Raw genomic sequence first — 25,479 nt, forward strand, 5'->3', positions numbered from 1 at the left:
CGATTCAAAGCCAAGGCAAAAGAACACAAGTTCTTCATCCAGGTTCAAAAAGGAACGAGATGCCCGAAGCAATGATTCCAATACGCAAGCAAGGATAGGATATTATAGCTTTAACATCAGCACCTCCGAGTTAGTAGCTGTTTTAAGAGATATGGGGGATAAGGTGCGGTGGCCTAAGAAATCAGATCAGATCCAAGCAAAAGAAATCCAGATTTCTTGTGCGAGTTTCATAACGATCGTTTCCATAGAACAACAGATTGTAGGCTACTGCAAGGAGAAGCCGAACATTTGTTGAAGCAAGGTTATCTTACTGATTTATTCAGTGAGAAAGGAAGACAATTACATATGAAGAACAGACAAGAGCCCCTAAAACCTCCATCACCAAAAAGAACAGTCAATGTAATAACTGGGGAGATGAGGTCAATGGAGTAACATACACAACCGCAAAAAAGACGTTAAAAGTCACGGTCACTCATGGGAAGCGAGTTTGCCAAGTCTTGGATGGTGAAAGTATAACATTTGATGATGAGGATGCGGACGACTTGATAATTTCTCACAACGATGCACTGGTAATAACTTTACTTAGACATGATACTAACGTAAAATGAGTTTAATTTTGATTGATCCAGGTAGCTCAGTAAACATAATTTTACTGAGGGTGGTAAATGAAATGCAAGTTAATGATAAGGTCATTCCAAAAGTGTGGTCCTTATTCGGGTTTGATAATTTAAGCGTTATCATAAAAGGGGAAGTTGTACTCACCACATTTGCAGAAGGGGTTGTCAAGGATACAAAGTTTCAGGTGATAGATACGGACATGGCCTATAATATAATTCTGGGAAGAGCGTGGATTCACGATATGGACGTTGTCCCTTCCACATTGCATCATGTTATCAAATTTCCTTTATAGTGGGGAATCCACCAAATTCGTGGAGATCAGCAAGCTTCAAGAAGTATCAACTCAATGCTTATCGCAAGCACGATAACCAATGATGCAGACGCAAAATAGCAATTACAGAATTTGGTTGAGGACGTTGTTACGAAAACCTCAACTGAAGACACGCAAGGACAGACTGATGTTGATTCAAGACCCGATGTTATTCAAGAACCAGAAGAAAATGAAAATATTAAGACAACTACCGAGAAGCTCGAAGCTGTTATATTATTTGTCCATTGACCAAATAGAAAAGTTTACATCAGAGCAAATTTAAGCCCAGAAATGAAAGGTTAGTTAGTTGAATTTTTATGAACTAACACAGATTGCTTTGCTTAGTCGCACTCAGATATGACAGGTATACCACCGGAGGTGATGACTCACAAACTAAATGAGGATCCATTACACCCACTTGTCAAGCAGAAGAAGAGGAAGCAGGGATTCTTCAAAAATCAAGTGATCCAGGATGAGGTACAAAAGCTTTTAAAAATTAGGTCAATACTAGAGGTAAAGTACCCTGATTGGTTAGCTAATACCGTAGTAGTTCCCAAAAAGAATGGAAAATGGCTTGTTTGTGTATATTATACTGATTTAAATAAAGTTTGTCCTAAAGATTCATTTCCTTTACCATATATAGATCAGCTAACTGACTCCACTACAGGTCATGAACTTTTAAATTTTTTAGATGCATATTAAGGATATAACCAAATAAAGTTGGACCCTCTAGATGAAGAAAAAACTTTGTTTATCACAGACAGGGGGACTTATTGTTATAAAGTCATGCCATTTGGCTTGAAAAATGCTGGAGCCACATATCAAAAATTGGTGATTAAAATATTTCAAGAACATCTAGGAAAAACTATGAAAGTCTACATAGACGATATGTTGGTCAAGTCAACACAGGCGGGATATCATTTTCAATACAGGCGGGAGATCATTTTCAACACGTGTCAGACACCTTTGAGATTCTCCGCAAGTATAATATGAAGCTAAATCCAGAAAAATGTGCTTTTGGCGTGGCTTCAGGTAAGTTTTGAGGTTTTGTTGTTTCTAATAGGGGTATTGAAGTGAATCCTACACAAATCAAAGATATTGAGAAAATACCAGATATACTCACAAGCAAGAAGGAAATGCAAAGATTAACAGGCAGGATAGCAGCTTTGGGGAGGTTTATATCAAAGTCATCAGAAAAAAGTTTTAAATTCTTTTCAGTATTGAAAAAGAAGAATCAATTTGAATGGACCGACGAGTGCCAACAAGATCTTAAGGACCTAAAGTCGTATCTATCAAATCCGCCTTTATTAGCCAAACCAAAAGGCGGTAAAAGATTGTTCATTTACCTCGTTGTGTCAGAAGTAACGGTAAGTGCGGTGTTGGTACGAGAAGATAAAGGTAAACAATCCCAATTTATTATGTTAATAAATCTTTTCTAGATGCTGAGACATGGTATCCACACTTGAAAAATCTTGCTTTAGCATTAATTATGGCATCTAGGAAGTTACGACCCTATTTTCAATGTCATCCTATTTCTGTTATAACTTCTTTCCCCCAAGGAATATACTGCATAAACATGAATTATCAGTTAGATTAACTAAATGGGAAATAGAATTTAGTGAGTATTATATCATATATCAGCCTAGAACTGCAATAAAATCGCAGGTTTTGGCAGATTTTGTAGCGGATTTTAGCACGAATTTAGTTCCTGAAGCAAAGAAGGAACTACATGTATTTACTGGAGCTAATCTGGGGATTTGGACACTGTTTACCGATGGTTCTTCAAATGTTAAAGGAGTAGGTTTAGGAATTTTCTAATTCCACCTTCAGGTGAAGTCATAAGACAAGCAATAAAATGTTATCCAATCATTAACAAAGAGGCAGAGTACGAAGATGTGATTGCAGGCTTGGAATTGGCACGAGAACTTGGTATCGAATAAATTGTGATCAAAAGTGACTCGCAGTTAGTGGTTAACCAAATGTAGGGGACTTACGTGGCAAGAGAGACGTGAATGCAATAATACCTGGAAAAGGTACGAAAATTGCTTAGAAAATTTCAGACATGAAAAGCCGTGCAGATACATAGGGAGGAAAATGCAGAAGCAGATGCGTTAGCAAATCTCGCATCTGTCGCGGATGTAACAAATGTAGAAAATGCTATTGTGGTACATTTGTTTCATTCGACACTCAATCAAACCAAGAGTGAGGTAAATTTTAATAATTTAACTTGGGATTGAAGAAACAAATTTGTGAATTTTTTGCAGTATGGTATCTTGCCTGAAGATAAGAAGAAGTCACAATTGCTTCGGCAGAAAGCTGCTTGGTATTGTTTAATTTGTGGAAATTCATATCGTAAGATATTTGGTGGACCTTTAGAACGGTGCCTCGGTCCATCACAAATGGAGTATGTAATAAGAAAAGTACATGAGGGGCATTGCGGTAATCACACCGAAGGAAGATCGTTGGTGAAAACATTAATAAGAGCATGATATTATTGGACAAAAATGGAAGAAGAAGAGAAAACTTTGTAGCTAGGTGCGATAAATGTCAACGATATGCCAATAACATGCACCGTCCGACAAAGTTGTTGCATTCAGTTATTTCCCCATGGCCCTTCATGAAATGGGGCACGAACATCTTGGGGATGCTGCCTCAAGCTAAAGGAAAGGTACGGTTTCTGTTAGTTTTAACATATTATTTCTCAAAATGGGTAGAAACAGGTGCTTCCAAACAGGTGCGGGAAAACAAAAGTTAGGGATTTCATTTGGCGAAACATTATATGTCGATTTGGGGTTCCAAAGAAAATTGTGTGTGATAATGGCCCACAGTTCATAGGCACGAAAATCACAGAATTCTTTCAAAGTTGGCATATCAAACGAATTACATCTGCACCTTACCACCCTGCGGCCAACGAACAAGCTGGATCGACAAATAAAGTTATTATCAATAACTTAAAGAAGAGATTAGAAGAATCAAAAGGCAAATGGCCAGAAGTATTACCAGGGGTACTATGGGCTTATCGAACAACAACAAAAACTAGTACAGGTGAGACTCTGTTTTCACTTGTATATGGCGCAAAAGCTTTAATTCCGGTGGAGATAGGTGAACCAAGTACAAGGTACACGCATGCCACTGAATAGGCAAATAAGGAAGAGTTACGGGTAAATTTGGATCTGTTAGAAGAAAGGAGAGAAGCAGAATTAATTCGAATGACGGCTCAAAAACAGATGATTGAACGATACTACAATAGGAAAGCTAATTTGAGGTACTTCAAGATTGGGGAGTTCGTCCTCAAAAAGGTATTCCGAACAACAAAAGCGACCAGTGCAGGAAAATTGAGCCCAAATTGGGAAGGCCAATATAGAGTTCAAGGCATCGCTGGAAAAGGAGCAAGGACTAGATGGGGAATTAGCTGTGTTACCAGCGTCTTCACCAAAAATTTTTAAAGGAATATTCTCTGGCTCATCAATGAGCCTGAAAGGAATTGAACTTGGTGGAGGATCGTGAGAAATAAGGGTTTCATCATCAGAAACCACGCGTCTCCTGACACGCGGTTTTCACACCAAAGAACCTGATTCTACATCCTCTTCATCATCAAACCCACGAGCTTCATCAGTTTTCCTCTTGGAGGAGGAAGCACTCAAAATCCGTTACTGAGCAAGACTTACGGAAAGTCTGGTTGATGGAACAGATGCGGGACTAATGCCATGAATAGAAAACCCTAATAAAAAGAGGGGGTTGATGACAAATTTACATATGAACAAGTAAAATAAGGAGAAGAACTATGAGGGTGAAGAGTACCGTGCGTCTTCACTTTCCAATAGAATTTTTGTGAAAGAACTTTCCAAGATCTTTTATCCATAGGAGCAACAGTCAACATCTTTTCTACCCAAGAATGGAAGTCGGGAATTTCTTCAAAGACTTCCATGGTTGCTAAAAAAATGGATATGTGATTACATGAATGAATTCACTACATATATAAAAAGAAAGAAAACTTACATGCAAATTTTCATTTTTCTGGAAAAGGCATGTTTTCTTCACCCACTAACCCACTAGTGGGGGCAGCAACAAAGCGGGCGTATCAGCCACGGTCCCGGTCATCCTCGGGGCTAACTAACACCCTTTTACTTCTAGCCACGAGGGAAAAGACCCATTCACGAAACAACTTGAGGGAGTAAAGATGAAGTAAGCGATGAAAGGTAAAATGAACGGAGACCAAATCTGACAAATAACAAAGGCATGTTATAGCCCTCCACATGATGGGACCAATCTGGCCAAAGAAAATATTAAAATAACGACAAAACTCGATGATCACTGGATCAATGTGAGGCTTAAACCTTAAGGTGAAAGGGTAGGTATAAATGAAAGAAAAACTGGCATGGTAAGAGGTGATTCTTTGATATGCACTAGAGATTAAAACTGAAAATCTGGTCTCCAATGACATTCTCGTCGAACTAAAAAAAGAAGACCAAGAGTGATTAAACTTCGGTAAAGTTCAGCATGGTTAATGGAAACTATAGAAGAGACTTGATTCCTCATGGTCTCACGATCTGATACAAAAAAAAAATCTTGAGTAATAATCATAGCAACTGTAGGCTCACGCATATGTTTATTCAGTTCTCTATTTCTAGAAGAGGATCTAGGGGTCAAAGGAGCCCTAGGTCCAGAAGAAGATGGCCTGGCAAAACTACTTTGAGAAAAGGAACCACGAGTAGATAACGAACCAAGGCTACGAAGTCTACCACCCCTCCTACTTCTAGTAGGGGCAGTAGAAGGAGCAAGCTCGTTGATGATCATAACTTTGCGAGAGTCTGGTGTTGACGAAGACATGTTTAACAAAGAAAATACAGAGGAAAGGTACAGAGATATGAAGAAGGGCTAAGATAATGGATACAGAAGGAAGAAGGTTTCAAGAAATCTAAAAGTATGAAGTATTTATAAGGAGATATAACTGTCATTAAAATTGGCCATTATGAAGCATCATAATGGAACCATCACTTCGTAACTGACGCAGCCGCAGAAAAAATCCTAAAAAAGCGCTGAGAAACTACAGAACCAGTCATAAGAAGCCATGTGGCATGTGCATTAAATGAATGTGACATACGTCGCATCGATTCTGAAGGAGGCATAATGATACTCGATAAACGGCGGCAAAGAATTCCCGCCATAAAAACTTACCACTTCTCGAATATTCAGTTGAGAATATTCAGAAAGTGGGGGGACTATATATATTGGTAGAAAAAAAACATGACACGTGGACTATCAACAAGCTGACGGGGCATGATACGTGGATCGATGTAAGGACAAGTGACACTCTTAATTAGACGAATTAAAAAATGCAGAAAATGCACGGGAAAAACACCCACGGGGTTACATTGAAGAAAGAATCGGACATGACAGTTGTAAAAGGAGAAACAAGAGCGAAATGAATAAAGACTGCAAAGAAGGGAAGATACACGAACCTGACATAAATAAGGAAGGGAAATCGGTGCAGTTACAAGGAATCTCTAGTCATAAATGTTTCTGTTATGGTTAAACATGGTAACATGCAATCAATACAATTAATACCATTAGTGAGCCCAAATTATGTAAGGGAACCGTTATAATTATATGTTCCTATATAATGACTGAAGTCTCATTTGTAAGGGCAAGTAACGATAATTATTGAAATTCATACTGTTATTCTTTGCTTTATTCTCCAAGCTTTAAGCCTTAATTTTAGGAGTAATTATCAGTTCATTTCTTATTTTTTTGTCAATTATTCTTATTCTTTGATCTATTATTCCAAAATTGTTGGGAAAATAAAGTAAATCTTGACTATCAGTAACTCGATTTCTTCTAGATATTGATTTTTATCAAGAAATCTATTTTTGGTTAAACATAGGACTTTTTTGTTGATTACTAGCTAAAGTCCATTGACTATCTTATTTAGCCGGAGTATTTGAATAGTAGGTATAGATATCTCCAATTGACGACTCGAAAACCTTTGAACTGTCAACATAACTCGCTTCCTTATTTTTCACTTGAGAATTGAGTTTATAAATCTTATTGTAATACTCGTTCAAATTCCTAAGTTGAACATGACAATTAAATGGAAACAAAAAGAGAGTGTATTGATCAAAATGAACGAGATAATCTATTGAAAAATACTCATTATTGCAATCAATAAGTATTATAGGTGAAAGAAATTAATAATAAGTATAATTTACAAGCTTAAGCCTTAAAGTTGTTTAACTGAAGAACAATCCTATTCAATTACTTACGTAGACATGATTTTAGTTTAATTTTGCAAGCATTCCAACTTTGAATCTTTTTAAATTTCTGTAATTTTGTAATTTTGTAAACTTTCGGAAAAGATTTGTCATTGACTTAAGGCAAGAATCTTTTTTAATTTTTGTTTAAGATTCTAATTTATTTCTTTATATTTTTGCGAATGCCAAGATTCGGCGGTTAAAGGAAGAGGCCCCACATGAAATTGACAAAAACAATGTCATGGCGCAAGAAAATGCACAATCCCAATACATTTCAGAGCTTAATATCTTCCTAAAATCCTAAATAAAGAAAGAAAGAATGGAAAAGGACAAACAAAATTCTCAGAATGTCAGTCAGTGGTGGAAAGAAGATTTAGAAGAAGACTAAAAAGATCTCTTTTTTTTATTGCTTTTTTGAACTTCCCATATGTGAAAGGAGGCTGCTTTCAATTCAGTGGTGGGAAAACGGTGGCAGTGAAGGAAGAAGCAAAATACTACTACTAACAGAAAACAACAAAAGGGGTGCGTCTAATTCACGTTACATACCCAGTAACTGTTCTTTACTTTTTTGATTGGTTTGTATTACAAGAAAGTATAATTCTGTTTTGCTCCATTCTTGTTGATCCAAGATTAGTTTCTTTTTCTCTTTGTATAAATCATGGGTTCTTCTACATAGCTTTCAGTTCACACCCAGGTTTAAATTTTACCCTTTTCTTTCAATTTCGTCAAAATCTGTTCCCCTGTTTGTTTCCAGAGCTGTTTTTATTGTATTTTAAATGAATTATGAGGAGTTAATTTTGCTTAAGCTTTCATGGGTTGGAACCTTTTGTGGTTTTAGACCATCTTATTCTTAGGTGGACCTTTGATTATATTTTCTTGTTTCATTTTGTTCTTGGGAGTGATTAGATGAGCATCTAGAGAGGTTGACCTTTCTGGGTTTTGGCAGAGATGGGTTTACTAGAAGGACTGATTTCTTGATCCCAAGTGTTTTCAATAGAATAAGGATTTGGGCTAATCTAGTTGTTTTCTCTGCATCAAGTCATGACTAGTATAGGAGGATATTTATAAGCAGTTGGTTCGAATTTCAAGCAATGTATAAGCATGTACTACTAGTTAAGTGAATTTTCATGACTTCATGAGTGGTCTTTAAGGGAGTACAAGTAGTAATTGATCCTTATAAGCAAGGACTTCTGAGAGTAGATAGTTGATTATTAGCATTAAATTTAGTCATAATTGCTCTTGTCCTGATGGAAGGAAAGGAGAAAAGCTATGATAGATGTATAAATGCAGTTTTCAAAATGTCAACGTTACATCACTTAAAAACATTCAGGGATATCTGGTCTAATTCAAGAGCTAATAGAAGTCTATTAGAGTAAGGTATTTCACCTAAATATCCACTATTAGTAAGAATAAGGAAGTGTCTGACATTGGCTATGAATTCACAATCTGATACCCTTCTTTGATGTGGGTTTTATGCAACATACTTGTGTCTCCATCATGCATCTGAGGTGGTTCAGTTATTTTAAGTCTTCACTTATTGTACTTTGTTAGTTTCTAGGTTATGCTGTATTTGGTGTTTATACTGTGAAATATGTAACAGTCTACCTCGGACAAGATGTGTTTAGCATTATACTTGCGTAAGATTGCAAGTAAGATGTAAATTTCCTGTTAGCACACTAGTGATAATGTTGTGTATACTGCATCCCCATTCATTACTTTTTTTGTTGGTTTTTGCTGTATGGTTCGATTTTCTCACTGAATATTGTGTGTGTTTAAGTCATGTCTACTCTGAGGGAATTTAACGTCATTTTTACAGGGTTCATTCTTATACATTGTAATTTTGCATTTGAAGTCTCATTTGTTGGATTGCAGGTTTCCTATTCACCAAACCACTGCCGAAACTTCTATAACATAATGGTTAATCATAATCAGGATGATGAATCATGTACAAAACCCCTTGGAAGGTGTTCAGTGTTTTATTACGGTGTTGGGCACATGCTCAACGACATAACATCAGCCTGTTGGTTCACTTATCTCTTAGTTTTTCTGACAGATATTGGATTATCCCCAAGGTTCGTTACTCATTTTCTTGCTGTTAGGTATGCTAGTAAGCACGCGTCTTCCAATGATCGATTTAGCATTAGGAAAAAAGGAATTGTACCCTTGCGCTTCTTGCGTTTTTAAACTAACATGTACTACTTTTACTTTAGCGTGATCTAGCTTGGCTGCTGATAGCTATCTAATGTCTGCTGCGCACCTTTTTTGCAAATTTTGAGTTAATGCTTCCCACAACTTTATGTACTTCTTTTAGAGTGTGTTGCATGAATATCATGAGTTCAGTGGATGGCCCTACCTGATAGGAGCTTAGCTTCTAGTTAGTCAAATTAGAAACACCGGTTTCATTTTATGGACACAAATATCATAAGGTATATCTGTAGCCTAAACTGGTAAGAGATACCGGTTGGTAATGCAATCCAGACTTAAAGGGCGCCACTGGACTCTCAAGTCCAATAGTGGAATTTCATTCCCGATTCACCCCATTCATGTTGGCCATTATTGCACCCTCCACAATTTGTCAAGCATGTGACTTCTGCACTCCTGCATCCCTCACATTTCAGTACCCTTCACCCCTCTCCTCAATAAACTTGAAGAAAAAGGGTAAAACTCCAGCAGACCTTAGGTTGTGAAGTTGTTGGTTGTGTGCTCATGTGTACCTTGTTTGTTTCTCAGTGATGCTGCAGTTGTAATGCTCTCAGGTCAAGTTGCAGATGGATTGACCACTGTATTTGCTGGTGAACTGGTATCTCTCCATAACATAACTACTACCTTATCTTAGAGCATCAACTTAATAATTTATTATATTCACTTCCTTTTTCACACTTTTTAAAAACTTTGCTGTATTAACCAAACTCCGTCACTTGCTATAACACATGTATTTTACAAATCTATATGCAGAACATCTTTGATACACACTTAGCTCAAAATACAAACTTAAATTCAAATATATGCAAATTTTGCTAACTTTGACTACCTAGCCGGTTCAAAGCATCAACTTGTATTTTTCCAGATAACGGGGGAGAGGACATAAGAAAAACATGTTCTGATATTTCCAATTTCACTTCCTAAGAGAGATCATGAAGTCATTGCTGAATGAGAACATGCTCTGCCATTTTCACCGTTTTCTCATCTAAGCTTACACTTATCCATTATAAAATGTATAGTTTTTCTTTTATGAGTATTTAAATTTATGGTTTATGCAGTCATTTTCTTGTAACACAGTGATTGGTTAAATGCAATAAGTAACTGTTGATATAATAGCAGCACATAATTTTTTACAAAAATAATAACAACTATGCCTCAATCCCATGCTAGTAGCACATAGTTTTTTTTCGACATTAAATTTATCCTTCTAACTAACATCTGTCATTTTACATGATAGATAGACAGGTTTGGGCATTTCAAAGTATGGCATCTTGCAGGATCTGTCTTGGTTGGTGTCTCATTTTCTTCAGTTTTTGGCGGTTGCTTGCCTTGCAAACTAATTGGTTCCGATTCGGTTATGCTGCAAACAATCGGTTACAGTGTGTTTGCTGCAATCTTCAATGTGGGATGGGCTGCTACTCAAGTATCACATATGTAATTGTCTGCTCTTACCTATCTTCTTCTGCTAAATGTTACAATACTACTGTGCCGGGCATTATAAAGACTTGTCATTCTATTTCTGGTTAGTGGTTTGTTGAATTTATTAATATGTTTGAAAGTTTTTTTTCCACTTACCTTCCAAGGCTCAGGGTTTAACATGTTAATCCGCAATTTTGAGGAACATTTTCTGTGACTAAGTGAATGATCTGCATCGTCACCCAACCCTTTATGTAAAAAACACCAGCTAACGGCTGTGCTCCTCCTCCTCCTCCTCCTCCTCCTCAAGTTATGAGCAAAAAGAATGGTAATCCATGCAGCTTTCCACCCCAAAAAGTTATCTTTCTCCATGCTGCTGAAGAAGAAAACTCTCCTCTCCCCTTGCTGCAGTAAATGAGAGGACTGGATAGTAATATTTCCATGAGAATGACAGGGTTCTGCCATGGGCTTGAACCTTGATGAATATAACAAGTTAGAAATTCCTCCAGCTTCTCCATCGGCCAATCCCTGGCAGCACCTCTAAATTGTACGCTTCCAAAATTCCTCGTACTGCTCGGTAACACCCTAGGCAAAATTCATCATTGGCAAAATTCATTAGAGATGCTAGATATATAAGGAAGCAAGCCTTAGACCACAATGACGTGTTTAAAGCCGTGTTGGTCTGGGCCCGAAATGGACAATATAACTAGTGGACTGTGCTAACAAATACAGTATCAGAGTCGGATTCCAGCAATACGATGGTGGGGCAAACCTCAGCGAGGGCGTTGAGTCACTAAAAGGGGTGTATGTGATGGCCATGACAGAAGATGGGTCAAGGAAAAGGACTGATAGGCTTCTACTTTAGCAAACGTCCGAAGAGGGGGTGTAGTATGACATCTTAGGAAAATCCCACATCAGAACGGGAGAGAAAAATGAAGGGTTATATAGTACAGAGAACATGTTCACATGGTACACGCACTTTCGGGCTCTATATGGGTTGTCCAAGGGACAAAGCTGTGAGCTTGTTAAGACAAAGCGGACAAGATGTACCATGGGCTTGGTCTGTGATATGCTCTTCCCTATTTCCCCTACAACAGCTTCCTGATTGGTTTAGATAGTAAACTGTATAGATCTTGGTAAATATTACTTGCTCTGGACTCCTCTAACAATACCATTTGTATTCCCTAATGAAAAACTTTCCCCCCTCCCTATTTTTAACTCAATATTTTTCGTACATGTCTGCCTGTCCCTTTATTCTTTCCTCTCAAAGAACAGTGTTATAAGGACAACCATGCATTCATTCTTCAATACTAAAGTTCCATTCCATATTTATCTCCTTTGATCCTCCTCCAGAACTCCCTTCTTTCACTCAAATGTCCTCAAAACCACACATATTTTTTTAATGAAGCTATATCGAGGACCCTTATGCCCCTAAACCCAAGGAGATCATCTTTGATTGTGGAAGTTATCACTCTTCTACCCTCCAGCTGGAATGGTCATCACTTTTGCCCACTGCAGCTACATAGAATCCTGATAATAATCATGAGATTACCATCTTTTGACAAGTAATTGCTCTGCCAACATGCTAAACTTTTCTTGAATTTCTCGATGTAGGTAAAATAACTAAACTGTAAATAACTTGAAGAACCACTTTAAATTTCTAAGCACATGAACACCTTATGAAATTTCACCAAGTATAACTCAAACATTAGCTGATAGTTCTTTGGAAGTTGGTAACAGAATATTTGATGCTTGCTGTAGGTCGATGGTGAACTGCATTACACTGAACTCGACGAGCAGAGTAGTTTTAGCTAGTTGTCGCAATGCTTTTACGATGGTTGGTAATCTCCTCCATGACTTCATGCTATATTTCCTTGCGCATGTGAGAAATCATTAACTTTTGGTTTGTTCTGGTGAATTTGAAGATTGCAAACCTTAGCTTATACGCAGTTGCTTTTGCCGTGTTCAATGTCGTCGGAGCAGGGACACCTGCTGCTATAGAAAATCAGGTATGTTACCTTTCAGTGGCTGTTCTGCTTACTCTAAATTTTCTTTTGGCTTGTTCTCATTACTTTTTGAATATGCAGTATCGTTGGATTGCATATATATCAATTTTCATTGGAAGCTGCTTTGTGGGCGTGTTTCATCTTGGAACCAGAGAGCCAAGGTCTGCACATGTCTTATTTTCTCTCTTTTGACTGAATTTATTGGCTGCATTATTTTCTGGGACTGATTTTCAAGGAAATGTAGTTGTTTGCTATTGTTAGTTTATAGATATATATAGTGTAGTCTTGTCCCACATTGGAAGAGGAGTAATATCTCCTTGTAGTGTATAGCTATAAATAGGGACCTCTTGTATTGTATTTATCATCTAATATCAATAACATATTTTCTCCCGTGCCTTCTCACATGGTATCTGTGCATTAGTGAGAAAAGATCGCTGTGCGTCATTCCAGCGTTAACCGGGAAGAAAGAACTTAGTCATCGTGTAATTTTTCCGGTGACCTAAAACCAACACCACCACGAGGTAGATCACCCTCCGGCTACCAACCCCTGAAATTTTATCCGGCAGAAAAGCCGCCACGCTCCTCCACGCGCCGGCAACAACTTTTCCGGCGAGGGTTCCGGCCACTTTCCGGCCATTTTTTCGCGAAGATTCTTCAGGACAGTGTGCTCTCCTCAAAAGTCCGAGCGTACCCATATAATTCAAATCAAATTCCGGCCACTTTTATATTTTTCCGGCGTGAACAGTGACCTTTCTGGCCATTTTTTGAAAATATTTCTTCAAGACAGCTTGCTCGCAAAGGAATTATGAGTCTATCCATCCTGGTTACAACAAATTCCGACAACTTTGGAATTTTCCGGCGAGCTACAGTGTTTCCGGCGTGAACAGTGTTCCGGCACTGAACAGTGTTCTGTTTTCCTACTGTAAACAGTGTTTTTCAAGCTATTTCTTCAGTTTTCTCACAGGAGTTACTTATTTCCACTATTTCAAGTTAACCCTACTACTACAAATTGTAGTGACATGGGAACCGATGCTTTGAATAGTCGGATGGTTTCTTTAGCAGAGTATATTGAGTTCCTTCAGTATAAAGCATGTAAGCAGACATCTTCTTAGATAGCTTCTGTTGTTCAAACAGGTAATAGCGTGACTTGTTTCTCCCAATCTTCATCCTCTGAGTCTTGGGTCATTGATTCAGGTGCATCAGATCATATTTCTGGTAACAAATCTCTTTTCACTACTATTTCGTATTCTTAATCTGTTCCAAAAGTCACAATGGCCAATGAGTCTCAAACTATGGCAACTGCAATAGGTCAAGCAAGCCCACTTCCTTCCTTACCTTTAGATTTAGTCCTTTATGTTCCCAATAGTCCTTTTAATCTCATAGATGTTAGTCGCTTAGCCAAATCACTTAAATGCGCTGTTTTATTTCTTGATGACCATGTTTTTATACAGGAACGCAGTACGGGGCGGATCATTGGTACCGGACGTGAATCAAACGAACTTTATTACCTTATCCTTGCTAAATCACATGGACTCACATCTTGTCTTCCTTCTACAACTTGTCCTGTTACTGATTCACCAGATTTATTACATAAACGGTTGGGATATCCCAGTTTGTCAAAACTTCAGAAAATAGTATCTGGTTTATCTCACTTGTCAGCTCTAGAGTGTGTGTCATGTCAGCTCGGTAAGCATACCCACTCCCATTTCCCTCGGTGTCTTGATAATCGAGCAGAGTCACCTTTTACTTTAGTCCATTCAGATGTTTGGGGTCCTAGTCGGGTTAGTTCCACCTTAGGATTCCGCTACTTTGTCAGTTTCATTGATGATTATTCCAGGTGCACTTGGATATTTTTGATAAAAAATCGATCTGAGCTGTTTTCTATTTTCCAGACCTTCCACGCTGAAATTCAAAATCAATTTGGGGTTTCTATTCGCACTTTTCGTAGTGATAATGCCCTAGAGTATTTGTCTTCCCCATTTCAGCAGTTTATGAAATCTCATGGGATTATTCATCAAACATCTTGTCCGTACACATCTCAACAAAATGGGGTAGCTGAAAGAAAGAATAGACATCTTATTGAAACTGCTCGTACCCTACTCATACAATCTCATGCTCCGTTGCGTTTTTGGGGGATGCCGTTCTTACATCTTGCTATCTTATTAATCGTATGCCATCTTCAGCTATCCAGAACCAAGTTCCATTCTCTGTCATGTTTCCCCACTTACCTTTGTTCTCTCTTCCGCCCCGTATCTTTGGAAGCACTTGTTTTGTCCATAACTTTACTCCAGGAACAGATAAGTTAGCTCCTCGTTCTCTTAAGTGCGTATTTCTGGGTTTCTCGAGAACACAAAAGGGGTATCGATGCTACTCTCCTTGACCTCCAGCGGTACCTTATGTCCGCTGATGTTACCTTCTTTGAAACCCAATCATACTTCACAGATTCAGGTCATCACTTAGATATTTCTGAGGTACTACCAGTTTCATCTTTTGGAGATTCAGTCACTCCAGCTCCACCACCTACAGCTCCAGTTGTAGCTCCACCACCTATAGCTCCAGTTGTAGCTCTACCACCTATAGCTCCAGAAAATGGTATCTGGTTTATCTCACTTGTCAGCTCTAGAGTGTGAGTCATGTCAGCTCGGTAAGCATACTCGCTCCCATTTTCCTCAGCGTCTTGATAATCGAGCAGAGTCACCTTTTACTTTAGTCCATTCAGATGTTTGGGGTCCTAGTCTGGTTAGTTCCACCTTAGGATTCCGCTACTTTGTCAGTTTCATTGATGATTATTCCAGGTGCACTTGGATATTTTTGATAAAAAATCGATCTGAGCTGTTTTCTATTTTCCAGACCTTTCACGCTGAAATTCAAAATCAATTTGGGGTTTCTATTCGCACATTTTCGTAGTGATAATGCCCGAGAGTATTTGTCTTCCCCATTTCAGCAGTTTATGAAATCTCATGGGATTATTCATCAAACATCTTGTCCATACACATCTCAACAAAATGGGGTAGCTGAAAGAAAGAATAGACATCTTATTGAAACCGCTCGTACCCTACTCATACAATCTCATGCTCCGTTGCGTTTTTGGGGATGCCGTTCTTACATCTTGCTATCTTATTAGTCGTATGTCATCTTCAGCTATCCAGAACCAAGTTCCATTCTCTGTCATGTTTCCCCACTTACCTTTGTTCTCTCTTCCGCCCCGTATCTTTGGAAGCACTTGTTTTGTCCATAACTTTACTCCAGGAACAGATAAGTTAGCTCCTCGTGCTCTTAAGTGCGTATTTCTGGGTTTCTCGAGAACACAAAAGGGGTATCGATGCTACTCTCCTGACCTCCAGCGGTACCTTATGTCCGCTGATGTTACCTTCTTTGAAACCCAATCATACTTCACAGGTTCAGGTCATCACTTAGATATTTCTGAGGTACTACCAGTTTCATCTTTTGGAGATTCAGTCACTCCAGCTCCACCACCTACAGCTCCAGTTGTAGCTCCACCACCTATAGCTCCAGTTGTAGCTCTACCACCTATAGCTCCAGAAAATGGTATCTGGTTTATCTCACTTGTCAGCTCTAGAGTGTGAGTCATGTCAGCTCGGTAAGCATACTCGCTCCCATTTCCCTCGGCGTCTTGATAATCGAGCAGAGTCACCTTTTACTTTAGTCCATTCAGATGTTTGGGGTCCTAGTCGGGTTAGTTCCACCTTAGAATTCCGCTACTTTGTCAGTTTCATTGATGATTCTTCAGGTGCACTTGGATATTTTTGATAAAAAATCGATCTGAGCTGTTTTCTATTTTCCAGACCTTCCACGCTGAAATTCAAAATCAATTTGGGGTTTCTATTCGCACTTTTCGTAGTGATAATGCCCGAGAGTATTTGTCTTCCCCATTTCAGCAGTTTATGAAATCTCATGGGATTATTCATCAAACATTTTGTCCGTACACATCTCAACAAAATGGGGTAGCTGAAAGAAAGAATAGATATCTTATTGAAACTGCTCGTACCCTACTCATACAATCTCATGCTCCGTTGCGTTTTTGGGGATGCCGTTCTTACATCTTGCTATCTTATTAATCGTATGCCATCTTCAGCTATCCAGAACCAAGTTCCATTCTCTGTCATATTTCCCCACTTACCTTTGTTCTCTCTTCCGCCCCGTATCTTTGGAAGCACTTGTTTTGTCCATAACTTTACTCCAGGAACAGATAAGTTAGCTCCTCGTTCTCTTAAGTGCGTATTTCTGGGTTTCTCGAGAACACAAAAGGGGTATCGATGTCCGCTGATGTTACCTTCTTTGAAACCCAATCATACTTCACAGATTCAGGTCATCACTTAGATATTTCTGAGGTACTACCAGTTTCATCTTTTGGAGATTCAGTCACTCCAGCTCCACCACCTACAGCTCCAGTTGTAGCTCCACCACCTATAGCTCCAGTTGTAGCTCTACCACCTATAGCTCCAGAAAATGGTATCTGGTTTATCTCACTTTTCAGCTCTAGAGTGTGAGTCATGTCAGCTCGGTAAGCATACTCGCTCCCATTTCCCTCGGCGTCTTGATAATCGAGCAGAGTCACCTTTTACTTTAGTCCATTCAGATGTTTGGGGTCCTAGTCGGGTTAGTTCCACCTTAGGATTCCGCTACTTTGTCAGTTTCATTGATGATTCTTCAGGTGCACTTGGATATTTTTGATAAAAAATCGATCTGAGCTGTTTTCTATTTTCCAGACCTTCCACGCTGAAATTCAAAATCAATTTGGGGTTTCTATTCGCACTTTTCGTAGTGATAATGCCCGAGAGTATTTGTCTTCCCCATTTCAGGAGTTTATGAAATCTCATGGGATTATTCATCAAACATTTTGTCCGTACACATCTCAACAAAATGGGGTAGCTGAAAGAAAGAATAGACATCTTATTGAAACTGCTCGTACCCTACTCATACAATCTCATGCTCCGTTGCGTTTTTGGGGGATGCCGTTCTTACATCTTGCTATCTTATTAATCGTATGCCATCTTCAGCTATCCAGAACCAAGTTCCATTCTCTGTCATGTTTCCCCACTTACCTTTGTTCTCTCTTCCGCCCCGTATCTTTGGAAGCACTTGTTTTGTCCATAACTTTACTCCAGGAACAGATAAGTTAGCTCCTCGTGCTCTTAAGTGCGTATTTCTGGGTTTCTCGAGAACACAAAAGGGGTATCGATGCTACTCTCCTAACCTCCAGCGGTACCTTATGTCCGCCGATGTTACCTTCTTTGAAACCCAATCATACTTCACAGATTCAGGTCATCACTTAGATATTTCTGAGGTACTACCAGTTTCATCTTTTGGAGATTCAGTCACTCCAGCTCCACCACCTACAGCTCCAGTTGTAGCTACACCACCTATAGCTCCAGTTGTAGCTCTACCACCTATAGCTCCAGTTCCACCACCTACAGCTCCGGTTGTAGCTCCACCACCTATAGCTCCAGTTCCTCCACATAATCCAGTTCAACCTTCTGCAGCTCCACCATTCTTGACTTATCATCGTCGTCCACATCCAGCATCAGGCCCAGGTGATTCACGCCCCACTACTGCGGACTTGTATCCTCTTAGTCAACCAATTGCACTCCGCAAAGGTGTACGATCCACACTTAATCCTAATCCCCACTATGTCGGTTTAAGTTATCATCGTCTGTCATCACTACATTATGCTTTTATATCTTCTTTGTCCACTGTTTCTATCCCTAAGTCTACAGGTGGGACACTATCTCATCCAGGATGGCGACATGCTATGATTGACGAGATGTCTGCTTTACATGCGAGTGACACTTGGGAGCTTGTTCCTCTTCCTGCAGGTAAGTCTACTATTGGTTGTCGTTGGGTTTATGCAGTCAATGTTGGCCCGGATGGCCAGATTGATCGGCTTAAGGCTCGTCTTGTTGCAAAAGGATATATTCAGATTTTTGGGCTTGATTATAGTGATACTTTCTCTTTCGTGGCTAAAGTAGCATCTGTTCGTCTCTTTTTGTCCATGGCTGTTGTACGTCATTGGCCTATTTATCAGTTAGACATTAAGAATGCTTTTCTCCACGGTGATCTTGAGGAAGAAGTTTATATGGAGCAACCACCTGGTTTTGTTGCTCAGGGGGAGTTTAATGGTTGTGTGTGCAGATTGCGCAAGTCACTATATGGTTTGAAACAGTCCCCTCGAGCTTGGTTTGGTAAGTTCAGCACAATTATTCAGGAGTTCGGCATGACTCGTAGTGAGGCTGATCACTCTGTGTTTTATCGGCATTCTGCTCCTAATCTGTGTATTTATCTAGTGGTTTATGTTGATGATATTGTTATTACTGGTAATGATCAGGATGTTATTACTAATCTGAAGGAACATCTCTTTCAGCACTTCCAGACTAACGATCTGGGCAGATTGAAGTATTTTCTAGGTATTGAGGTCGCTCAGTCTAGCTCAGGTATTGTTATTTCACAACGGAAGTATGCCTTAGACATTCTTGAGGAGACTGGAATGATGGGTTGCAGACCTATTGACTCTCCTATGGATCCGAATGCTAAGCTTCTGCCTGGACATAGGGAGCCTCTTAGAGACCCTACGAGATATAGGAGGTTGGTTGGCAAATTGAATTGCCTCACAGTGACTAGACCTGACATTTCTTTTCCGGTGAGTGTTGTAAGTCAGTTTATGGATTCTCCATGTGATAGTCACTGGGATGCAGTTGTTCGCATTCTTCGGTATATAAAGTCAGCTCCAGGCAAAGAATTACTATTCGAGGATCGAGGCCACGAGCAGATTGTTGGGTACACAGATGCTGATTGGGCAGGATCACCTTTTGATAGACGTTCTACGTCTGGATATTGTGTTCTAGTAGGAGGTAATTTGGTCTCGTGGAAGAGCAAGAAACAGAATGTAGTTGCTCGATCTAGCGCCGAAGCCGAATATCGGGCCATGGCTATGGCGACGTGTGAGTTAGTTTGGGTCAAGCAGTTGCTCAAGGAGTTAAAGTTCGGAGAAATCAGCAAGATGGAACTAGTGTGTGATAACCAAGCTGCTCTTCATATTGCGTCAAATCCGGTGTTCCATGAGAGGACTAAACACATTGAGATCGACTGTCACTTTGTCAGAGAAAAAAATACTTTCAGGAGATATTGTTACAAAGTTTGTAAAGTCGAATGATCAACTAGCAGATATTTTCACTAAGTCTCTTACTGGTTCTCGTATTAGTTACATGTGTAACAAGCTCGGTACATATGATGTGTATGCACCGGCTTGAGGGGGAGTGTTAGTTTATAGATATGTATAGTGCAGTCTTGTCCCTCATTGGAAGAGGAGTAATATCTCCTTGTAGTGTATAGCTATAAATAGGGACCTCTTGTATTGTATTTATCATCTAATATCAATAACATATTTTCTCCCGTGCCTTCTCACAGCTATTATTTCATTGGTTGGATGAACTGGAGATAAAATCACTTTATTTGAGAATTTTGATGGAGCTAACCACTAACCAGATTATGCATATAGCTCAGCTTTTCTTCCTCCTCCATAAAATATAGCTTCATTTGTGAAAAACCCAGCTGAAAAATAATATTCCATCCCAGAAGAACAAGTTAGGTTATGTACTTTCAGAAAAGAAAATGACAATTATGCTAATTTTGGAATGGGAGAACAAGTTAGGTTGAATATAAGGGCAGGTTCTTGATAATTCTCTGCTTAGATGTTAATCACTAATATATGCCTTTCTTGGCCAGGTTGAATTTAGAAGCTCGTGTCAAAGGTTATGTTAGAATTTCTTGGATGTATTGGTTTAAGAAGATCTTATATCACCAAGTTGCTCTTGTTTACTTGCTTACCAGACTTGTGACTAATGTCTCCCAGGTAAATATTATTTGTTTTGGATTTGGCCCTTTTGGATAGATATCAGAAAACTGAAATGGATTTAACCGATTCAGTTCTTATAATTGTTTGGGTTGCAGGCCTTTCTTGCTTTCTATGTGATCAATGACCTGCAGATGAGTCAGTCTTCAAAAGCTTTGGTATCCCAACCAAGTTATCACTAACTCTTGATATTTAGGAACTGGCAAGGGAAGAAATATAGTACTAACTCTTGTTCCTGTTCTTATTTGGTGTGGATAGGTCCCTGCAATCATTTATATCTGCAGTTTCGTTGTATCTGTCCTGCTACAGGTGCCATACAAAACAGAACTTTTTTGTCAGTTCTATCTCTGAATTTTCCAAAGCCTTTTTTTTTGCCTCTTTTGTTTCCCTTATAGTTGTGTTATATGCAGGAGATTACATGGACAAGCCAGCGATTGAAGGGCTTTTATACTGTAGGAGGTCTCCTTTGGGTACTTTGTGGCACAGGAATACTCTTGCTTCCAAGAAACATGAATGCCCTTATGTATATCTTGTCGGTATTGATTGGCATAGCAAATGCCTTGATAATGGTACGGTTAATATTCTGTGAGCTTACGTTGAATCTTGAGTCTTGAAACTTTATTTTAGCACTTTATCCTGTTGTAGCATATCAATTTCTAGATGGTCATCAATTTCTAATCAAAGCATGATACAAAACCATTTTGGAACAGCTCGGGCTATCTTTAAGCGCAAAATTCCTTTATGATAAATTTATATGGACCAAATACTCCTTTAAGCATTGATGGACTTACTGTGGGTTAATTAAATTGTGACCTTATATATGTGGAAATACTTATCTCCTTAGATAGGACAATTTTCCATTTATTTCTTAATGACTCTCTTTTCACAAAGGAGGTCTAGCCATTTCTTGTGGTTTTTGCTTAACATTTGACACTCATTGAGTATCTATTAAGTTCTTAACTAACCATGGACTTGTTTAACTGAAGAGTGGGCAATAATATTCTGAGTTGTGGAATTATGTTCAGTTACATTAAGCCTTGCATACATGTATATATTCCTCACCATTCTCAAAAAAGCCAAGTGCATACATGTATGTAGTTTCTGTTATTCCATGAGGAAGCCAGGCTCTTTGCTGTGACATGGATTGGAAGAAATAATGATTTAAAATGCTTGATTAATTGTAAAACATGCAATGTGATCAGAAAGCCTACAATTACAATCTTCATGTGCACCTCTTTCCTATATGCTTAACAGGTGACTGGAGTGGGCATGCAAAGTGTCTTGGTTGGCCGAGATCTAAATGGCTGTGCTTTTGTGTACGGATCATTGAGTTTTCTGGATAAAATGATATGTGGGTTGGCTTTGTTCATTCTCGAGTCATATCAGAGTAAGCATTTGCTCCTGTATTTCTCTGTTATCTTGTTCAATGGCCAGCTTCTATGTGTAGTCGTTCTAATTCTTCAACATCCATTACTGAGCGTGTCTGTGGAAAACCAATGAATTCGCTCCACCTTAAGTTCATTAACAGAGTTAAGTAGTTAACAGTTTCGCCTTTTTATCAGCCAAGAACTCTTATTTTCGTTATTCCTTTGTAATAACCTCTAGCAGAGATCCTTTTACTTTACTATAGACTTGTTACAATAAAGTTTCTGTTAAGAAATCTGTAAAATAGGGTACGGAATTCATTTCACTTTTCTTAATTACTTAGATTTTTTGTAGTTTCTTTTCATCAGATAACTCTTTATTTACTTTGGCAACTGTCACCTTTTTATGCAGGATCCTCTCCGGAATTGCACAACTGCAGTACGAGATGCCCATACTTCTCCCTCAATCGGTATGCACTAGGTCTCGTTCCAGCGGTTTGTGCACTACTTGGGGTGATAGTCACCTGCAGTATGGACCTCCAGACACCCACATTGAAACCTCTGGAGGAACCTCTACTGGGTTAACACCTAAAGAGCTGTTGATCTAATAATCAGTCATATGTTAAAGAAAGGGATTCAAGCCTTGCTGCTGTTAGGTATTGTTTTATACAGATGAATATTTATGCAGATACCAGTTAGCTCAAGATTATACAGAACATTAACTCCATTTGTACTCTCCTTAGTATCTTTTTTCAACCAAATTAGGATCCCTTAACAACAAATCATTTGTATAGATTCGGATCCATTATCAGTTCAATGATTTGCAGAAATGTAGGCTTGAACCTAAGCTGTCAAAAATGTACAGAGTTTGAAAGGTTTAAATGCTGTAAAAACTCTTGAAGATCAGTAACATGATTGAATTATGAGAGCTTTCCTGTTCTGGCTTATGTTATATCTGCTCTTTTGTTTATTCATTATTCAGTAGTACAATGATTAGAATATCTGAATATTGAGGAGGTAATTTGAAAGATCGCAATACATATGAAGTAATGAAGTCAATCTTACCAAATTCTCCATTTAAACGAAGCAACAGAGAAAATAATTAAAGTAACAATGTTACCTTTCAAGAGTGAAAATTCTTTCCAGCTCCTACAGAAGGATGCAATCAGCATGTTAAGCTTTAGTACTCCCAATTCACAAGCCAAAAATGCTTTCGAGTTTTGACCTCAGGCGATCATAGTAAGTTGTATAATCCCTACAATCTACTACGGCAAAAGAGCATACATACACCAAGTGAAGTGGTCACAATGAAGTAAGAATTGAAAGAGTAAATGATGAACATCAATATAATGGAGGAGATGAACTGGGCAGTGAATCACATGAAGGGAAAGACTGGTCCAGCTGAACTTATACAGAACTATTGTTACTGCTTGTATCTATTACATCTGGCAGGAGAGGGATTTCAGAGGAAGCAGAGAACTTCAGAAGTTATTTATAGAAACCAAGCATTGTTTGCAAGTTGAGAGAGATGAAGTATTATCCCTGAACTAAATCTACGTCTGTTTAGAAGGCTAATTCTATAGGTGATAGCAAAGGTGATTGTGTAGTCCCTACTTGTTATGACTGATACTTGGGACATATGTCCAAGGAACTTTTTTTTTTTTGTTTGAGTCTTGTACATAACTATTACTTGGTGAATAAAGTTCGTTTAGATAGCCAAAAAAAAAAAAAAAAAAAAAAACTCAATATAACGGAGGTGGTGTGGATTTTTCTCCCTTGTATGGCGTTGCACGGGAAGGAAGATGGTGAAAAATAATACATTGGATAAAGTTGCTAGCGTGTGGAAAGTTTGAGGATGAAAATATACTACACCAACGTGGGAGGTATGAGTTCTTTCCCCCTATGTGATGTCCGGAGGAGGAGAGACGAAATTATGCATCAAGCCTATGAACTAAACATGTGTAACTTGACCTATTATAACTAGTTGTAGAAAATTTCTAAAATCTTACTATATGCTATTTTCTTTTTTTTTCTTTCTTTTTTCTTTTATTAAATTTCGTGAAGCAGCCAGCTTCAGCTCCACCATATGATTTATTTGCCCCATTGCTAAGGAAAAATCCCCATCTATCATCATCAACCCATCAAAGCTAGGCAAACTAATAAATTTGCAATTAGTGCATAGAGTCATTTTCCTATCACATAAATAACTCCTATATAATCTTCCAAAGTGCATAGAGTCCTTTTCCTATTTGGTCCACCACATCAATACTATGATACTACAAATTATACACCACAAGGAAAAGAAAGGGAGGAGTGGAGAAGAAGAACTATGATCTTTGATTTAGGTACAACTCTTTCGTGAATAATATAAAACTAATAAATTTTGCAAAAAAGTGGAGAAAGTACTAATTTATGCAAAAGAAAGAAAATGCAGTCCTGTGATAAACTATTAAAGTGACATGTAACCAGAAACTATCAGTAATAATACCTAGTAGATTGGCTTTGCATGGAAAGAAAGTGACTGAACCCATTTGTTTGCCAACAAATGTCACTGAACTTTTGATCATATCTGTAGCTTTCAAGAAACTTATGAGATCTATAGCAACATTGCAAATTCTTGAAAATCAGAACAGTCCAGAACATTACTTTTTTTCCCTCGTTGAGTAATAATTTGTTACAAGCTTCTACTAAACTAAAAGTGCCTTTTTTTTAATTTAAAAAGAAGTGCTTATTTTGGAGACTTAAAGTGCTTGGCTATAGCCTGTAGGGCGAATTTACTCTATAATGTAGCTTTCATTCTAACAATATATGTGTTACTAAATTAATAGATTAAATAATAAATTAAACCTAGTAAATCAAATAAGCCGAGTAGAGTACTCAAACCTATAATATTCAAATCTCGGATTTTTCCTTGCTTGGCCAATTTATTTGGGGGGGGGGGGGATTAGAGCGTGGTTAAAGAAAGTTATTTTATTTGCGAAGAAGCCGAAAAAACTAACTTTTTTAAAATAAAAACAAAAGTTGTTCTAAATCTTTATTCATATTGTCAAAGATATTTCCAAGTATGAACAAACACTAATATCATGCAATATCAATAACTCTAAATTTATGACCAAGGTCCGCTAAACATACTCCATCTCTCTATTTTATAATTTTATATTTATATTTAAATTAAACGAAATTTAAAGTAGTTAAAGTTTCTCGTAATAAATATTTCAAATCTATTTAAGTAATAATGATTTAAGAGTGGATCTTTGTTAAAGAAAGTTATTTTATTTGCGAAGAAGCCGAAAAAACTAACTTTTTTAAAATAAAAACAAAAGTTGTTCTAAATCTTTATTCATATTGTCAAAGATATTTCCAAGTATGAACAAATACTAATATCATGCAATATCAATAACTCTAAATTTATGACCAAGGTCCGGTAAACATACTCCATCTC

The 25,479-nt window shown here is 38.1% G+C and overlaps 2 protein-coding genes and 1 long non-coding RNA gene across 5 annotated transcripts; 2 read left to right on the plus strand and 1 right to left on the minus strand.

The window, feature by feature from the left end:
* The first annotated feature begins 1,285 nt into the window (after nucleotides 1-1,285).
* LOC138896219 (uncharacterized) lies at nucleotides 1,286-4,068 on the plus strand. The gene is made up of 6 exons (XM_070181019.1): nucleotides 1,286-1,458; nucleotides 1,992-2,295; nucleotides 2,594-2,725; nucleotides 3,007-3,093; nucleotides 3,193-3,336; nucleotides 3,643-4,068. Exons 1-6 carry the CDS (start codon nucleotides 1,286-1,288, stop codon nucleotides 4,066-4,068), a joined length of 1,266 nt encoding a protein of 421 aa, XP_070037120.1.
* Nucleotides 4,069-7,438: 3,370 nt separating this feature from the next.
* LOC104112601 (uncharacterized) lies at nucleotides 7,439-22,965 on the plus strand. Of its 3 annotated transcripts, none has more exons than XM_009622568.4 (13): nucleotides 7,439-7,701; nucleotides 9,052-9,251; nucleotides 9,910-9,979; nucleotides 10,619-10,815; nucleotides 12,559-12,634; nucleotides 12,723-12,806; nucleotides 12,885-12,964; nucleotides 20,547-20,673; nucleotides 20,772-20,831; nucleotides 20,932-20,982; nucleotides 21,084-21,242; nucleotides 21,928-22,060; nucleotides 22,450-22,965. In XM_009622568.4, the coding sequence occupies exons 2-13, from the start codon at nucleotides 9,094-9,096 to the stop codon at nucleotides 22,620-22,622; spliced, it is 1,368 nt and encodes a 455-aa protein (XP_009620863.1). In that variant the 5' UTR covers nucleotides 7,439-7,701; nucleotides 9,052-9,093; the 3' UTR covers nucleotides 22,623-22,965. The 3 variants fall into 3 exon arrangements, with proteins under 3 accessions (XP_009620863.1, XP_009620864.1, XP_070032419.1); XM_009622569.4 differs by lacking the exon at nucleotides 7,439-7,701 and adding an exon at nucleotides 7,735-7,873; XM_070176318.1 differs by lacking the exons at nucleotides 7,439-7,701; nucleotides 9,052-9,251 and having other exon boundaries at nucleotides 10,623-10,815.
* LOC108947948 (uncharacterized) lies at nucleotides 11,301-23,969 on the minus strand. The gene is made up of 3 exons (XR_001972560.3): nucleotides 23,158-23,969; nucleotides 20,304-20,372; nucleotides 11,301-11,382 (listed from the first exon to the last, which is right to left on the minus strand). It is a non-coding gene; the product is annotated as an uncharacterized lncRNA (long non-coding RNA).
* Between the last annotated feature and the right edge of the window lie 1,510 nt (nucleotides 23,970-25,479).

This window comes from Nicotiana tomentosiformis, chromosome 1 (genome assembly GCF_000390325.3).
Source record: "Nicotiana tomentosiformis chromosome 1, ASM39032v3, whole genome shotgun sequence".
Classification (NCBI taxonomy): domain Eukaryota; kingdom Viridiplantae; phylum Streptophyta; class Magnoliopsida; order Solanales; family Solanaceae; genus Nicotiana; species Nicotiana tomentosiformis.

Excerpts from the sequence above, each read along its gene's own strand:
- LOC138896219 (XM_070181019.1), top strand. The coding sequence starts at position 1,286 with ATGACAGGTATACCACCGGAGGTGATGACTCACAAACTAAATGAGGAT. Across the intron at positions 1,459-1,991 it reads GAGGTAAAGTACCCTGATTG|GGGTATTGAAGTGAATCCTA; the intron begins GTTAGCTAATAC and ends TGTTTCTAATAG. Across the intron at positions 2,726-3,006 it reads GTTCTTCAAATGTTAAAGGA|ATACATAGGGAGGAAAATGC; the intron begins GTAGGTTTAGGA and ends AAAGCCGTGCAG.
- LOC104112601 (XM_009622568.4), top strand. The coding sequence starts at position 9,094 with ATGGTTAATCATAATCAGGATGATGAATCATGTACAAAACCCCTTGGA. Across the intron at positions 10,816-12,558 it reads GCTACTCAAGTATCACATAT|GTCGATGGTGAACTGCATTA; the intron begins GTAATTGTCTGC and ends TGCTTGCTGTAG. Across the intron at positions 12,965-20,546 it reads CTTGGAACCAGAGAGCCAAG|GTTGAATTTAGAAGCTCGTG; the intron begins GTCTGCACATGT and ends TTTCTTGGCCAG.